This window comes from Musca domestica, unplaced genomic scaffold (genome assembly GCF_030504385.1).
Source record: "Musca domestica strain aabys unplaced genomic scaffold, Musca_domestica.polishedcontigs.V.1.1 27, whole genome shotgun sequence".
Taxonomy (NCBI): Eukaryota; Metazoa; Arthropoda; class Insecta; order Diptera; family Muscidae; genus Musca; species Musca domestica.
The window spans coordinates 547,884-567,305 of NW_026712286.1; the positions used below are offsets into that span (position 1 = coordinate 547,884).

General features: G+C 36.1%; 1 protein-coding gene across 3 annotated transcripts in view; it reads left to right on the plus strand.

The window, feature by feature from the left end:
* The window catches only part of LOC101895237 (cyclic AMP response element-binding protein A), a 113,634-nt gene that overhangs the window by 77,118 nt on the left and 17,094 nt on the right, over nt 1-19,422 (plus strand). The window contains exon 1 of one of the 3 annotated variants that reach the window (XM_005177152.4): nt 8,447-10,242. The exons of the other annotated variants lie outside the window; for them this stretch is intronic. Within the exon in view, the coding sequence (XP_005177209.1) occupies nt 10,186-10,242 (57 nt within the window). The 5' untranslated portion in view covers nt 8,447-10,185. Of the gene's footprint in view, nt 1-8,446; nt 10,243-19,422 lie in introns of those variants that run through there. 3 annotated transcript variants of the gene reach the window in all.

Below are 19,422 nucleotides of genomic sequence, written 5' to 3' on the forward strand. Positions count from 1 at the left end.
GTCATAAATACATACGTACAAAAAAGCAAGCTAACAAACGTGGGCACATATACACTAGGTATATATAAATGTACACATGTATGTGTGTGTCAACATGCCTGCATACTTAAGAATGCTAAGAATAGAGCCTGCGGTAATGAAGTCGACGAACCAAATTTACAAAACGTGAAGAAAAAACATCGATTAGTCATTTTCCACTACGCCACTTTGCAATCAATGTTTGAAATTCACACTTGGCCCCGAAGGGGTTTGATTTTCCAAAAAGTCATCGCATAGAGAAATCATTCTCCCTCAAGAGCATAACCGAATCGACCTAGTCATAATTTTAAGAACTATTGAAAGTGTCAAGAGAGTTTGACAACAACTGACCAGAAACCGATCGTGTTAGCCAACAACAAACGATAAAGCTATGCCTTCCATTAAAGCTAAGCCCACTCAACGGGAGTACAGCGCACAGTGGCCAACAAAGAATGCCGCAAGAATCTACATTTTACGACCACTAGCCAACATAGACAGGCGGCCGTGATATTTGTGCGTGATCTATATTCCCAAATAAGTGGGTATGTGTGGATCTGAATGCAAGTAGTACATACCTAGATACGATTCGAACTTAGGCGTCCGCATATCGTTGAAAGCCTTGCACATGCCGTTCATCTGAAAATTAATTTTGAGCATGACTTTCTTTATTTGAAATTATTTTTACGAGCAATTTTCGTTAGTTTTGTTTTAGTTAGTTGTTCTTGTTGTTGTTGTTACTTTGGCTATGACTTCGTCTAGGCTGGCAATTGTCTGTTACCAACAGCAACAATAGCTCTGCCAGCCAGCAATGGTATAAGTACGAATGGGTTCATTAAAATTAGGACGTGGAATAATTAACGTTTTTTTTTTTTTGTTTTTGTCAATTTTACAACCATACTAACGTCGCGAAGAAGCAGCAGAAGAGCAACAAAACCCTAAAGCTAATCATAAAAATGAAATTAAATTTAAAACAAAACCGAAATAACAACAAATAAATGCGAATGCAGGCAGCGACAACGGGGGCATAAAATAAAAGTGATAAGTGTGTGCACGAATGTGGTGTGCATCTGTATCGGTGAGTTGCCATCTACTCACACCCACTTTCCGGGCTAAGCTGTAGTTGTGGTAACGATCGTGGTGGTGGATCCAGACCTGGTGCTTCTGCTAACAGTCATTACGCGTACCACCAATTCGTGATTGTTATTTAAGTCACCGCTTTGTTTCATTTGCAATACGCTCGACATTTGCCCGGAATGTTTTTGTCACCCCGCAAATCTTTAATCCCACACTCATCGGAAATTTATTGGGAAAAGGAAAACATGAAGTTGGGGGGTTTCAATCGGGACTTATTCGATTAAAGGTTTGCATCAGAATAATATGTAGACCAGAAGCAATTAACAAAAAAACGTCGTTTGAAACCTATAATGTCGCTAAAATCATACAAATACCGAATATTTAGAGGTACCGTTATAGTGGGGCTATACGAAATCGTTAACCTGCATAAGTAATTTCTGATTCCGGTAAAAAAGGTCGCTAAAATAATTAAAATACCGAATATTGGAAGGTACCGTTATATGGGGGGCTATATTAAAACGTTGACTAACATGGCCCATCTACGAACTTAGCCTGCCTAGCTTCTATCTCAATTCGTTCCAATGATAGCGTAGAACCGTAAAGACAAGGCAAACTACATTGCAAAAAAATAGTTTAAGCAAAAATATGTGGAGGTGTTAAACATAAGGGATGTTAATATTAATAACAACATAGAGCAAAAAATTGGTCGGTTAAAATTTCATTTTTTTTTTTTTTTGGGAACTAGTGATCTGATGATCTTGGCAAAATTCTTACTGACTTGCAGATTTGACCCAGCGTCCTTAGGTTTTTAGTCGGATGTAAAATAATACACAATAAGTTATTTGATCTTTCTAATCGTATAAGAATAACTCTTTATTTATAGCTCTCGGGTTATGTGGAGGGTATGTAGTTGTCATTATTCTTACGATACTGGTAAAGCAGAGGATATATGGTAGCCATTACCAGTAATGCGAAAAATGGCATAGACGGTTACCAATTTTTGTGTTTCTCTCCCAACTTTTCGATCTATATACGTCAGACTCTGAATTCGAGAATTGGATCCCTGCTTCCCATTTCTTGACTCTATAAAGTCCTTTCTTTATATTTTTTCTCTTTCGGTTTCGGTTATTTCGGTTTTATACGAGAGGTTCCTTCGATTTGTAGCCAAACAACACACACACACACATATATTTCATAAAAACACTTGAAAAAACATCGATACGACAATCAAATTAATCGAAAAGTATTAATTCGTTTTTCCTATTTATTAAAAACAAAAAACAAAAAAAAAAAAGAAATGCAAACACATAATTACAAGACAAGACACAATAACAGATAATGTAAACAGTGTTATTCGTCAATTTCCCAGTCTGTCAGTCGCATCTCTTACATTCTCTGATGGTCGTTGTGAAGAGTTGAATAACATTTTTCGGGCCGCGAGCAATCGAAACGAACTCCCATTCATCGCTTTAAATGAATTTCTTATTGTTTACTGTTAATATTTAACTTTTCATATTCGATACATCTGTATACACATATGCACATGCATATACCACATTAATAAAATACAAATGTATGTATCTCTATCGTTTAATCTTGCTACCTCGATGCAAACACAAACAACAATAACAACGATCGATTTGAAACAAATGTTTACCAGCCAATTCTTTCACAAAAACAAACGAAAACCCCAAACCTGTTGTCCGCTTCCAGTCCGTCTCAATTTTTTATATATATTTTTTAAATGTACATAAATATATTTTTTAATATAGTAGGTATTTCACATTTTTGTTGAGCGGAGCGGATACTTTGCTGTTTTATAATGGAATATTATATAAAAGAAAGTTGTTTTTCTTTTTTTTTTAATTGTGTTCGTTTTTCGATGTAATTGTTGTTGTCGGTGATTTTTGTCTTAATCATTTCATTTTTGTTTGGACGAGATCATTAGTCTTTGTTGTTCGATAATTACATTGGCGATAGATACATTTTTGGCTGTTCGAATCGTTTTTACGCTCAGTGCCGCCATGTCTGCGAGGTGTTGTGTCCGACAGTCGTTGCGAGCGATGCTCACATTCAGGCATACGGGTAATGATTGGCATATGCAGCAGGCAGTGGTCCGTTCGTCCCATTTTGAATGGCCCTAAGGGTGTCAGCATCGCCTTTCGTATGTCAGTTAGCCGCCTAGCATTCGACAATCGATAGCAAATGGTTATTGTAGAAAATAGTTTTTGTTTTTTAGAGGAATTGATGTACGTCTGTTTGTATCCTAAACTTCATCAGAACAATAGGCAAGGCAATATTAATGGGGGGAGATTAGTCTTATGTTGAACGGTGGTGTGACAACAATGACATTGGCAATGAAATTCGAAGAAAGCCTAAACAATGAACAATATATGTTTCGTCCAACCGTTAAGGTTCCCTATTCGATTTTTTAAATCAAGTACCGTCTTGCTTTGTTCATCCTCTAAAAACACTCCACATGCTATGCTAAAAATGCGTTATTCTTTTTATACAAATGACATTAATTTCACATCTTAACTATAACAAATCACCAGTTTTGTAAGAAGAATTTAAGAGTGATCGATATGTTGTTGTTTCGAAATGAAAAATTCCAATAAATATAGTGTCCTGCCACTGTTGCTTATATGTAGCATATACATATATACTGCGTTTCTGTGACGAACACACCTCAAGTCATCATACCCTTGACTTAATATTCGATTAGGTTCTTCCAGTTTATGGATGAATTTAAAACATTTCACTTTTGTCCAAATGTTGAGATCATCTAAAGACTTGAGGAAAATGGTAAAAGGGTTTGGTATTTCGAAACGACAGAAGTTAAATATGTAAATACTCGACTGACAGTCTCTTCTGGGTCTAGACAAAGCCCATTTAATCGATTGACAGTAAATGGTATTATTCTATGCGTGTCTGCAGCAAACACCAAGCCAAACCCGTTAACAAAAAATCGATAATCGTATATCTTTTCTAACGTTTATGGTAGAGTGAAAGGCTGAGAACAAATGAACGTGGAAAAGTGGAGGAAATTACTTTTAAAACTCTCACGCATAACGTATGACCTGAAGAGGGAGTATACTTAGTATCATTCACCAAATGTTAAAATGAATTTATCGAATCTAATTGGTTTTCGTGATCAGTTTCGAGTCGACTCTGTCACTGTAAAGCAGTTAATGGGTATTGGGTTTCTATGGATTTTTTTGAAAGCCCTCTTTTGTATGTATTAGAAAAGAGGACGCAAAGGTTCGTGTATAGTGTTTTTTGCGTTACCAGATTTCAATTAATCTCAATTCAAAAATCCACACTGCACTTACGAATATCGCGCACGATTGAAATTAAGCTTCCTTGCTATGCCCAGCGACTGTCGAGATGGGAGATGGTGAATTCCCCTTCATGAGATAATTGACAGGGAGAATCCCCAGTTCAAGCTAAATGATAATTGTCATGAATGTCAGAATGTAGGTACTATAAATAACAAATACAGTCGCTATAGTGGCAGCGGCATGCCTAATAATTGCATGCTTCACGATGTATTCAATATCAGAAAACAACCTTATGCCCCTCGCCTCGTATACACCTGCTGTACAAATGGACGGGTCAGCGAACGGATGCATGGGGGACAAGTGCACTCTCTAGCTTAGCGGGCATTGCGACGAGACTGAGAGAAAGTCAAGATGGGCTGACAATAAGGCATTGCTGGCTTCTTAAGGCCACGATTACAGCCAAATGTATTTCGTAGGTATGAACGTGTGTGTGCTTGGTAGCCCTTGTATTCATGCCAGCTTAAATGCGTTGCTCATCTGTAGAATTGGAAACGATATCAAAACGAAATATTTGAACCCGTCGTTATTTTGTGAAAAAAATTGATATGAAAGTCATTTACACTTGCAGCGCAATCTTCTTCTGATCGTCACTCAGGTCAACAAAAACCCCAGTTGTCATCATCGGATGTCTGTGTGTGCGTGTTAATAGTAAAACGTTCATTAATACCGTCTCCCAAGCAGGCAGACATATTTGTATTTCCAAATGTAGGACACCGTGAAATAAAAATCTATCTCGCCTTTTGAGATTGCTGATTTTAAGAGCGGGTTTTTGTTAAGAGAACTTGGGCGAGAGAAGAAAAGAGAAACCGCGATCGATCGAAGATGGTCATTCTCTGTTTTTGGGAGATACATTTTATGTACTTATGTGTGAGATGGTTTACACTAGCAATCAAAAGTGCTGAATAGACATTTCGTCTGTTGTCATAATATACATCAATATTTATTTATCTATCGACAACGTATTCATATCTGGCTTTACTACTACATAAATGCTTTTAGAAACAGAAATTCAAAGTGCGTTAAATGTAGTGATTTCCGGCTGGATGAACACAGTGCTTGGCAGTTTCACAAAGTCTATACTTCTTTATACCCATGATACAATAAAAAGGTAAGGTAGAGCTACCAGCTTATTACAATTTTTTTCTAAGTTTGCCTGAATTCTGCTATTTTTTTTTTTGGTATGCATTTATTGTTTTGAAAAATAAAAATAGAATATTTTCAAAATCAATTATTGGAAGACACGTAAATTGTGAGACGCGCATTAAAGCTATTCACCAGTTTTGCCATGGAATTGAAAGATAAAACTGTTTCGATCATATTTTTTATAGAAAATCCAGGCATTTTATTCATATTTCCCACTATTTAACTGATTTTAAAAATAAAAAAAAAATTGAATAAATGTTAACAACTTTTTGCATGCAAATTTGACAGGAAGTGGGCATAGCTTCAGGGCTGAATTTCTGTAGTTTTACGAAGCTGTTCTACCTCCTTACTGTACCATGGTTTCTATGTACATATATTATCAAAGACCTCCACCTCGGACAGATTTAATTATATAGACAGTTCAAACAATAAAATAATACAAAATGTTGACAGACCCATTCACCAAAGTGATGTGCATTTTTTTGTTGGCCGGGCTTACATACTTTTGTCCGCCAGTGTTGTTTGTATTTTCTCTACACATTTCTTGTTTTGTAAGTATTTTCTCAAGAAAGTGTAAGAGCACTGGCGATATAAAATAAAGCCATACACACATGTTCACATAAAAGCTCATGGGCCAATTCACCGATTGGAAACTCATTTGGGTTTTTCCAACGCCGCACAGGGAATTTTTAAGTCTGTATCTGCATACTATTGACAGAAGCCTTCAACTTTACGTTGGGATTTCGGTTGAGTTGTTGGTTTCCAAACGCTACCACATTGTTGTTTTGTTTTTATTGTATGATGGCAAAACATTTCATTGTATCTGGATCTGAAAGTGATCTCTGCCGGAGAACCAAACACAAATTCAGACCATGCTCGCTGGCTGGTATGCTCATTTCAAAAATATTTCTGCTGTAAAAAACTTTTATTTTCTCCATATATGGATTGTGGAGTGTTACACAAGCCATCATTATTATTATGCCGCCGCTGCCACTCAGAAAACCGGATCTCTTCGACTTTTTTCAACATAAGTTTAGCTTAAAAGTACATTCACTTTATTCCACAAAACGGCGAAAAACATCCCAGCAAAGCATATTTGAAGTGCTTCAATGTGATGCAATGATTTCACTCGATTTTTTGCACGAGTTCAAAAGAAGTCGTGAAAATGAAATATTTTATTTTATGTTTGAGGATTTTTTTTAAGGGATTAAGCCTGACAGTTTTGCAACAACTAAATACTATGGTATCCCGTACAAACAAGCCAACACTGTTCCAATATTTGAAGAGATTATTCGAATTCATATGTCATTGAAATTGTCGAACAATAATTTACAGGCCCATGTTAGAATTCAGAAGGTAATCTTAATTCAAAAAAAGTACATTTTTCGTAACTGACTATGTCAAATTTAACTGAATTGAATGTCAAATTTAACCTAATTTGTGTATATACACTGGATTTATTTAAACTTTTTAGGAATTTAATGGGCAAATGAATTTATGGGATGAGTAACAATTACTGTTAATTCTGTTTATTTTCGCCAAAAATACAATAAATTTGATTTGTATAAAACAGAAATTGGGCTTTCATTCAAAACTGCACTTTGAAATCAAAGAAGTCTCGAAGACGACATGCCAAAGGATTGATAAGGACCCATGTTAAATATCCTATAATGATTTTAGATTTTGATTTTTTTTTTTTCATACCAGAAACTTGAACAGCATCCCATCCTTAGCATTGAACACTTTGCTGGGATAGTATTCTTATGCTGTCACAAAAATATTAATAATTAAAAAGTATTAACAATATAAAGATTATTGTTAGAGAAATGCATGCAACCGAACCACTGTCTGCAGTTCACTCGGTCTTTTGTCAACGGTTGAGGATCCAATGATGCTCTAAATTCCAAGAGTAAAATGGGCGGTTAAATATAAATTGTGCATTATCTACATAGTCTAAATTAATTGTTAATATCGCCCTCAATAACTGGGGCAATATGTCACAATTAATCAGAACTCATACGATTAATCTAAAATCGCCGAAAGCTCTTATTTTAATGTTTTCGAAAAACCCATTTCCCAATATTCATACAAATGCACATCCTAACGGGGTTTGGGGCTGTATAAAGGAACAGGTTGATTCCCGAAAACCAATACAAATTCCAATTGTGGCTATAACCAGTGAAACTTGTTTTAGGCATCTTTGCTGCATGGTGACTACTACCGCATTTTTAATGAATTAATACCTACCTAGGTATTAAAATTCATAGTTTTAGAGCCGTATCGGCTATACATGCTCTCATACACTCACACATACACACACAAAATATATGAACCGTAAGCATGGCCGAATCGCAAGAGCAACAGTGTAAGAGTGCCTAACAACGTGTTAGCCACAAAAAAGAGTGGATAATGAAAAAAATGTGACAACCGGCATATTTTATAGGACCGGTTAGAACGCAACAGGAATCACCAGACAGACAATCAACCAAAATATCACTATTGACTTTATCACTCACCACTACCCAAGAAAAAGACGGGGGGAAGAACAAAACGCCAACGATAATGAAAGAAACCCGTATAATGTTGCTCTGTGTGGAAAGAAGTACAGAAAAAAATCGTTCGCACATTCACACACACACATACCAGAAATAAACTAAGAGAACCATAAAAGGGAGGAATGACTGAACCAAAGAGAGTCTCTGATAACGTTAGGTACTTTGCACTCTAGCCATTGTTAGTGTGAGAAACCGCCGTGCCGTACCACAATAAAACTAACAAGCACACACACACACACTCAGACAGCCATGCACACACCAACAATCAGAGATACTCTCACACAACGCTTGACTTTGCATTCAAAAGAATTTCACCGACATTTAGTTTAGTGGTGTTTCTGGTGGCAGTCGTACTTCGGACATTCTACCATCCACACAACAAGCAACAGTGTAAAATTAATTAAATGAAAAGAAAAAAAAAAAACAACCACAAATATAGTTTATAACTAATAATAATTACAATTAAAAATCCCCCGGCACACAACACATTAAAATATGAAAAGTACAGAAAAATTACAATAACAGCAACAGGAAAACATCTCTCATTCAAGTGTTATCTTTTCGGGTATTCTCTTTCGGCAAAAAAGTACCAAATCAAACAAATACGTCAAATAATTATCGGGAACAATGAAGTAGTTCCAGCAACCAACTTATGCTCGCTCAAGTAGTGTGAAAGTCTAAAGTTGAAAACGGAAGTAGTGTTACTGACCGACCAAACGGACACCTCCCACCCCCAAAACACAAGTCCGACCGTCAGAAATCAGAAAAGCAAACCAAGCAACAAACATGAAATTCAAACAAAATACATTCAAGTGAAATAAAATTAAAACACATCCCTCCCACTTACGCCGCCTACCCCCGATGCATTTAGAGTGAAGATTAAATTATTCCATACACAAGTATAGTTTATTATTTTTTTGTTAGAAAAAAGTTCACTGAGAAAAACAAAAAGAGAAACGGAAATACATAAAATATTAGAAAAAAAAAAAAGAAGAATAGAATGAGAAACAACGGTTCATATTAAATTAAGCAAAAGCAACAAGTGAATTTTTGAATGACAGCAGCCGAAAGCAACACACCGACCGCACACATTAGCAGTCACTCCAAGAGCCACCAAAGCAGAACCAAAAACCTCATTCGGGGAGAAGAACTCCACGCAAAAGAAGCCGTAAACAGAGACCATTTACAGTTGGCTGCAGCCAGCAGCAGTGCAGCATACTAAAGCGAAGACACAATTCAGGACAGCCAAAGAAGCACGACTTGGAAGCAACAGGTTTCAGAAACATTCCATCAGACCAGACTCCCTCCCCAGCGCTCGCCCGCAATCAAGAACGTAACATTCCAGTGGTGAACTCTTCCCCATGTCCAGACAAAACAGTTGAAATCAAAGAGAAAGAGAGCATTGTGAGAGGCATTTGGTAAAGCACCGAAAATCTCCTCTTTCCCCACAGAGGCATTAGTGATTTGATTACTCGAAATAAAGAATTACATACACACGACGAAATTATTGTATTTTAACTAAAACTGTGCTACAATAAACCAGAAGACGACGAAGAAGAAGAAGAACAGCACGACAAGACAACTCATATCTGGCATCAACAAAACAAATGAGTTTATATCGGTTGCATTTTTATTGGGCGAAAACGCAAACAACAGCTACAACAGAAAATAATTGAATGAACAACAACCGACGACAGCAACAAAAGTTACGGCAAAACATGCATTTAATTGAAGCATAGAGAGCAGACAACAACAATAACAGTACTCACTTGAATTACACGCAAGTACACTGACAACCGCCAGCAACAAACACAACAACGACAACCCATCATCATTACCATCACCATCACCAAATATTTACAAGTGTGAGTGACGGCAAGGCCTAGTGCGCACATCCTCTGGATCAAATATCACTGGACTTTTCATGTATTAGCCCAACAGCACTGCAATACAAGATCAACCCACGCCCCCTCGACCACCGAGTTCGAGGTTCGCTTAGTGCGACAATCCGCATTCCCTTTCCCCGCTTGCAGTTCGTCAAAATTCCTTTCACCATGGAAACTTTCTACGACGGCGATCTTAAGGATATATGGGACTCTGACTTAGATCCAGTAAGTATTCACGTTAGCAAGCGAAATACTAGACTTAGATTCGTACTAAAGCCCTACGATTCTACGTCGAGTAGTTATAATTTATGAGAAATTAATTCCAATTTCTGATTAGCGTCCGAAATGACCACAATCGTATTTTTGTCGCTGTAGTTGGGTGCCAAAGATAGATGTCCCTGTCAAAAATCATTAATTTATAATTAATGAATTAATTTACAATTTTTTTTTTCGTTACGAACTAGAGGAAGCATTCCGTATTGATAAAACCAAAGAACAAAACACTGGAACATCATACCTTGAAGAGGCAACAGCCAAAAGTGTTGTTTATTTCCCTCAAAATTACTTGGAAGCATTGCCGATACGATGTAGTAGTGTCTGCGACAGCAAGAGAATGTTGGCGGGCCTAGGAAGTGATAACCAAAACAACATCAACCCCCCATTCCAAAAGTGGCGGTGATGGTGATGGTGATTGTGTTGTTGTTGTTATTGCGTTTTTCAAACCCAATTTACAGTTATTGTATTCTGTGGAGCGACGACCAACAACTTAACATCGAACACTATTTCTTTCTTATCGCCAAAAGGAAATGTTAGAGATTGTTATGTTTTATTTTTTCTACTTTTGGGGTCTGACAACATCCATTATGTCTTTCTTATTGGCACCCACGAGTGAGTGAGGGTGTGTTTTGTTTTCTTGTTCTTGTTGTTTTCAGCACTTTTAAGATATACGCTAACTGATTATATTGTTGGAATATTCAAGCGTACATCCTTCAGCGCTATCAGTGGAATGGATGAAGGATTAAGGGATTGTTTAAAGAATTAAAGAAAAGAAACCAAATTAGGAAAATGATGTCTTTGGAATATTAACTAAGTTCAGGACTGCCACATAAAGTGAACGTATGTGTGCACATACACACACGCGTAGGAGATACACATTTTACATTTGAAGACGGCAGATCGATTTGCTGCAGTTAGCGGTATGTCAGAAAAATAATTAAAAATGCTTGCGAATAACTTGGGATCACTCCCCCACCCCCCCTGTGTTCTCGTGATACCATATAAACTGGTATTCTATCATAGAAAAAGAAATCATTTTTCGAAATTTCTTCTGCATTGCTTATGAAACATGTCTGCGCTTATATGTGTCGTCACTCAATACTAAATCTCAGATTACTCAATTTCTAACGGAGATAAGCTGCGGTCCACAAATCTTCTGAGAATGCACTTTTCATTTCAATCACCACACACAGGCTGCCTAAACTTGCTGCGTCGATGAAATCCGTAAAAATTTTGCTGGTCGCAGCATATCAGAATCGAATGACCTTATGATAACATTTCAGTTTTATTGATGCCTCAAAAATGTCATTGGAAACAGAAAGAAAATCATGGCAGATAGTGCACTGCTGTCAGCATATGTACACGTCAAAAATCGACTGCAGAAGAGGTCCCGCCTGTAAAATGTCCCCTTAATTTGGACCGAGAGGTTCTTCAAGTGGTTCTGCAGGCAAAACAAACTGTTACGTGATAATTTCAACGAAAGTCACATTCCACAGATATATGTACACACATAAATATATATATATATATTTATTTATATACATTTTCAAGTTTAAAGCAAAAGCACTTGAAATTGATTTGAAATTCATTTGGTTTTTTCACTGTTTGGTTGACACACAGCCCATACAGAACCGAAGCACTGGAAATGTTTGTTATCTGTAGATTTTTAATTTATAAGTGAATTATCATTTTGTTGAACGTACGAAAAATCCAACCGTTTTCGTTCGTTTGCCAGCGACAAATCTAAGTTCGTTATCAAGATATTTTGTAATGAATTTCGTCCGAGTTGGTTGCATGGGCATGGTGGGTTGATAAGAAGACACTTCTTCGAAAAAACAACACTTTTTGATTAAGTCTTTCTCTTAAAAAGAAAATATTAATAATATATTCGTTTGATTGCACAGTGGCCGATTTGATAAATGATGTTAAGATTGGCAAAAATTATGTTCATCCTTTTTGGGGGGTGTAACAAAGTATGTTCACTTGACATTGGAACATACAAATACGATAATAATGTAAAGTACATACTTATTACAGATTTGTAGCCAAAATTTTAAATTCACAGGAGAGCATAAAGCAAAAAGGTGATTGCCAAAAATGTATCAATGTAAGATGTAGTTCTTGCTTGTGCGTTTTGTTTTTACTTCTGCGTTAAATGGCTTACAATTCGACTTCATATTTTCATTGTCTGCATAGGAAAGAGATTCCACACAATTATCCTTCTAAGTAGAATTTCATGAATATCACCAAAATTTTCCTCAGAAATATATTATATTTCTAGGCAAAACATCTTTCTCACAATTTAATGTTGATGTCTGAAAGAGTCTTTGCTGAGTGATAATTTATTAAAGATTGTTAAAAAAAAATCAGTTTTTGATCGGATCTTGCACAGACTTCTAATACAGACGTCACTTAAACTGTATACAAGGAAATCACTGACATCTCACAAAGTGTCATTGCGTTCACATTTTTGTGAGGAAATATCTGCCTTGTTTTTATGTTTATATAAAACGGCAATGCCAATTTATTTACCTATTCGAAATTTGTGCTGACTTAGTAAATTCGTTGTACGGGCGTTTTCAATGCACTGACTTGAAGAAAGACATCCAAAAGAAATTATGGCTGAAATCACCTTCTTATTCTTGCGCCCCTCTACTTCGTCATTTAATGCTTTTTGCTTTTGAAATGAGAAAAACAATAATTAATTGCAGCATTGGCACGTTTACACGAAATCCATGAAAATGAAAATCTCATGAAGGTCAGTCGCAGTGTGAAAAAGAAACTCATGATACTAAACAAATTCCATCCAAGTTTAAAGTTTTTTTTTTAAGATAAACGAAAGTCCGACTTGCTTCGACAAATATCACAAACTTTGCGAATTTTGTCTTTCGAATATCACCAACACTGCTTAGCACCTGCTACTCTCGTGCTAATGACATACTTTCTTTAGGGAATTGCAATTCCGATCATAACCAACATTCGCGGTGGGATGCATTGAATTGTGTCTAACATTCGTTTCCCCTCCAGGATGTTTCCATTGATCTCATGGTAGTTCATATTGAAACACCAGCACCAAGGCAACAAATTCATAAAACATTAAAAATATGTGTAATTTAAGGTTGAATTATTACAACGACGACAGTTGACAGACACCTTCACGGTTTTAATGCATATCCGCAATTTCTGTATCGAAGTGTCAGCAGTTCCTATAAAACTCTATCGTAAGCAAAGATCAATGCACAATATTAATAAAAGAGCAATGCAAACAAACAAGCCTAAAACTCCAACAACTATAAATATACAGTTTCTTGTTGTTGCTTTTTTTTTGTTGGCTTGTTGTGGTTGACATTTTAAACAGCAAAAATTACTACAAACAATAAGGTATGTCATTTTGTTGTTGTTGTTCTTGTTTATTTTACGGTGTGTTTCCAACGGTCCACTGTCAATCCGGATATACGTAATTATGAAATTATGATTAACTTTTTCCAGTTTGTCAAAGTACGCTCAACACTGATTAAAGCAGACGTAAAATTGTAACAGATTTTCAGATTGCCGAAACTTACATTGGGGCTGTATCACCGACAGGGGAAAATTAGAGTATTTTAGTGGCAAACTCGTTCCATTCAAAAAAAAAAAATATTTAATTATGTCCATAACTCGTGTAAATACATACCCATATGCTTTTGAGTGTGTGTGTGTGTGTGTGTGTATGTATGTGTAAATTTTATATATTTTCAATTCAATGTAATTTCGACACAGCACACTGGCCTTTTTACAATCAAGTCAATTTCTTTTTGCTTTAGTCGATCTAAATTTAAACCCCTTGTCCCAAAAGTCAAACATTCCAGACATTTAGTGAGATCGATGCAGTTGCTTCACACACGGGACCGGGCGGAGAGACGGACAGAAATCAACTTAACATTCGGACAACATGTTTGTGGTGACATTCATTAGCTTCGAATTGAAAACCCAAAACTGTATTTGAATCATTTCACTTTGATGATTTTCAATGAACCAAGAATTGATACCAACAGCATTTAACTATGACATTTAAAACACCATCACCAATGAAAGACCAACCGCTTCTGACAAAAAGCGATCTAAGCCAAGCCGTGAGAGGGGACGGGCCGATACTTTAGGCGCTTGAAAGCAAACAAGTTGTTGCTAAGAAAGAACAACGGCGATACCAGATTTATGGAATGTAATCCAGTCTCTTTTTTCGGCAGTCACATACATAGCTGGATAGCTAGATTGACTGGCAGTCAGACGGACATGCAGGCATATGAATGCCGATTGGATATGCAAATTTGGCTGTATCACATGTGCCTCTCACTCACTTGATTAAGAAATCAATGTCTCCAGTGCAGAAGTGAAATAAAAGCGAATTCGGTATATTTATTTTTAAGCAAATGTGCAAAAATTGCAAACATATGTTAGCTAAACACGTTTCGTTTTCAGCAAAGCCGTTGCAGGCAGTGTGCCGAGAGTGAAAGTTGTGGGGCGGAGGGTGGCGTTGATGTGGTAAGAATTTGTGTCACATCTGTTATGAAGGAAGTACGCAAAATATGTGTTCGTCATTAGATGCTAGGACAGACAGACAGACAGACAGACAGACAAACAAGCAACAGTAGGTTATGGCTTGCACCCACGTGGTGCGCATTACGAGCTGCGCAGAGAACACCAGATACTCGGAGATAAATTGAAGCAACAACAACCACAATGGCAATCTGGCTACAGACAATTGATGGCAATCAGCTCTTAAGCTATCGAACAGAGAATGTTAGCTTAGAACAAAGATGCTCTTTATTTGCCGTATGAAAACACATTGACACCGCACATACATGCACACAAAACCTTTGTATCTAGACACCTCCAGGGCTGGGAATTGTGGTTGAAACCAACACAGAAAAATGTCCAATGTTTGGTTTTCTGAAAACTGACTAAAAACCATTTATATAACACTTCGGATGATTCATTAAGAAAAATCTATAAGATACTAATTGCCTGGAAAGACGTTGTCTCCAGAGGCTGGGGTTAACTGCAATCTTTATTTGCTTTGGGGATTTTTTTTCAACAATCTATTATCTTGTGGAAAAATTATGCTTGACCCCTTTCTACTCACAAACGCATACTTCTCCCAATGCGACATCTGAGGAATCGATGGTAAGGAGATGGGATGAATATTTCATTCCTTGCTACGCAACGAAAATAAAAGCTCCACAAAAGAAACTTTTACACTTGTCGGCTCTTACGTATGAGTAATCTTGACCTGATTTATATTACCACTGATACGCCCTGGAGGGAATGTAACATAATCGGTACATGATCCGCAAAATGGCCACAGAAATTGATCAGTTATTTTATAATGCTTGTGCATTTTAGCAATTCCAATTGTAGCGGTTCTTTCGTTGCGGGTGATTAGAAGCGATTTGCTGAAATGGCAGAAAAACACCTCATTTCATACCTTCTTGTTGCTAGTTCAACCACATTTGCCGGTTCTCCACCAAATTCTTAACCGCTACCATCACTGAAGGCAGTTAGCTATGCAAGTTTGTTGCGATCTTAGGTGCATGTGGCTGTTTGTTGTTTTTTAATGTATAAATACCAGTTTCTGAGTTTCTTGAGTAAGCGGTTGCTAGCTGACGTCAATGTGAATGTTCACTTTAAGCAGAAATAGCCTCCTTCTCCTCTTCTGTCATACTTCGATATTCACAGCTGCGACAAATTCGCGACGCCAGCAGCCAAAAGACGACAAAAGCATAACCTTATTGTTGGCCAAATTAAAGGCTAAGCAATGCTAACAGTTCCGTCTCTTGGTGTGACTGCAACGCCAGTCACTTAAATGCCGTCCGTCTTTGCAAAGACCAAAAACAAAATCGCCAATAAATCTGCGTAAATGTTGTTGTTGCGCTCTGCTGCAACAGTTATGTATAACAAGCTTAACAAACTACATTTTTCTGTATGTGTGTGTATGTATGCATGTACAAACAAAAATATGACTATCCACACACACAGGCACAGACACATACCTAGCGTATGTACGTAACGTCATTCATATACCTTGTATACGAAAAGATGAAGAAAAAACGAATGGATCGGAAAAGAAACAACGGCATTCAACATTAGCAACATTCAATAGATTTTCTGCAGAAACCTTAATGGTTACAAGGTAAAATATTTCGCCAAAGCGTTTGCATACTACCACCGAAAACATGCCAAACCACTCATCGAAGCTTGGCGATTCATTCAATCGCACAGACACACACTCACATACAGAGAGAAGGCAATCGACGCAAGCTAGCAACCGAGCACAGAGAGCTAAGCTAGCCGATGGTAGACAACAGCATCAAATCCAAGAAGTCAAAGCCAGCCAAGCCAAGCTTAACCAAAACAATTGGGCCTGCTTGCCGACTGCTTGAATGAATAATATTAAGCGCACCACTTCCCCATTCCGCTCCGCATCGTAGCACCTCACCGCTCGCCTAATAAGTGCACTTGGCAAGTAATACATGAACAGGAATTCGTCTGAGATAGAGGTGCGGTGCATGCGATGCATACCGTAATGTGGTTTGGCGAGGGCAACGATTGAATTAGCACAGTCACTTATTTGCGCTCTATGATTCTTTATGAGTACTTAGCCTAGCTGCGACAACTATTCTCCAGCCAACCCACAGATCCTCATCCCAGCATAAGTCGGGGGTGTTTGTCGCCGATTTTGCTTCACCAATCTTTCATTTGGATAAGAAGGTTTCCTGTAGCTTTGTTATGGTTGACTGGCTGAATATTTGTACAGCGGCGGCTGCTGCTGCTGTTGTTGTTGATTGGCGTCGTTGTAGCCCGGCGATAAAGCGAAAATAACGCCTACACATACCCATGTAGCAAATACCAATGTACACACATACGTACATACATATTTGCAAATGAAACAGCAAACACAGCGAAAGCATCAACGGCATGTGGAGTGGAGTGGAATGGTGTTCAGCTATTTTTAGCCCAACAAAAATTTAGAAGAATAACACAACTCGCTCACGTCATTGTTCAAATTCATTGCGATGGAGATAGGCAGCAAGGATGAAGGATGGGTGGAAAAGCACACCATTATGGAAAAATACACCCACCACAAGAGCCAGCCGAAGACAACTCTTTTTTCGTGACGTACTAACCAGACGTCAAGAGAGATGCAACAAGTATCTGTATTAGACTCAGGCATGCACGCAAATTAGATAACCTGATTAATTATGTTTATTAAAAAAAAAATTGTTTTTTTTTTTTTTTTTTTTTTTTTTTTTTTCTTTCTTTTATTTATTTATTCGTCGACTTGCGACTAAGAGGATGGAACTAAGACTAACTTTTACATTTTTAATTTACTTATTCTACAGGTATTATTTGTTAATTAATTATTGCAGTGTTAGCATAAGTTTATTTTAAATGAAATTTGATTAACACACTTTTGTAAATAATTGTATACTCAGCTCCAGACAGTTTTAACTGGAAAAATAAAATAAAGTCAAACTAAAGAATGTCAAATTCACTTATGCTTACAGTGCAATAATTGTACACGTTTTATTGGCTAATTGTTTCCAAGAACTTATCAATTTTATCAGGGGTAGTATGATTATACGTAACTACTCCCCCCTTTAGACTAGAATTCTCCTGAATTCTTTTATTTAATTTTACAGTTATATATTTATGTTTTGTTATGATTATGAAAATTAAAATAATTATTACAATTACTATAGAAATATTACATACATATGTTATTTTAGTGTGGTATTTTAATTTTCCGATATTTCTTACATTGTATTGATGTTCTTTTTCAATTTGTTCGAACGATATCTTATGTTTAAAATTTTGAGTTTTGTTTGTATTTTCAATTATTTGTCTTTCTTTTGTAATTTCTGCAATATTTGAAAAATAATAATCTTTTATCCTAACTGAACAATTATTAAAATTAATTAAATAATTTCCATTTAACAAAATTTTTTCAAAGTTACAAGTTTGATTTACAGTCGTGTTTATTGCATTTTTAATTATAATTGTGTCTATATCTAACTGTATAATTTCAAAGTCTTTATTTTTTATCAATTGACAATTATTCTTTATTAAACAATGATGACTTAACTTTAAATCTTTTAAATGTTTATTCTCTTCAAATTTATAAGTTTTATTTTGAAATTCAAAAAATCTTTCCATATTAGATTCTATTTCATTATTTTCATTATCTGGTATTGGTACAATAAATCTTAATTTTACTGTTATAAATTGTTTAGGTATTTTTATTCCAAACACAAGATAAGAGTTGTTAAGAAATGTTGTTCCAAACTGAATATATTTAAGTTTGTTATAATCTATTTCATATTTTCTTATTTCTCTACTTGTTAAAATACTTGGGTGTACAATCCCGTATTTTGCAGAAATTACGTTGTCTTGCAAATGCTCTATCTTATTCTTAATTAATTGTATATTAGTCAATTGTTCTAAGTATAAACTTTTATTATTTTCTTCCTCTAAAAATTTGTTTATAGAGTTTAATTCTTGTTCTATTTTCTTTCTATCATTCTTAATTACCATCTTTAAATGACTTAAAGTTATATTGAAATAATCATTAATTACAATCTGTTGATTATTATTTTCCTTAATTTCATTAATATTAAGAAGATGTTCTTGTATGTTCCGTCTGTCTTCATCGTCCATCGTCCCAAATAACCATTTGGTCATACTTCCTATACCGTTAATTAGTCCACGTCTTTTTCTATTTTGTTTGGGTATCAACGTCATTAATTTATTTCTGGCATCTAATAGTTCTAACTCAAGTAATTCTTTGTTTTCGATTTTCATTAGAATAATGTTATCTGTTATGTCATCTAAAATTGTTTCAATTTCGTGAAGATTGATTATATGTAAAATTATGTCCGATTCATTAACAATTTTCTGATTTCCCATGCAAATGTCCATATATCCTCTTTGTTCTGTCAGAAATTTTGTAGTAATTATCCCTCTAGTCTGTGGTATCCATATTAGTATCATCAGTATTGTCCAAATCTGCAAATTTCAAAGGTCTTTTAATATTGCACGGATGTATTCGCTCCAGTTTTGTCTTTTTATATTTCGGTTGTTCCTTATGTCGGA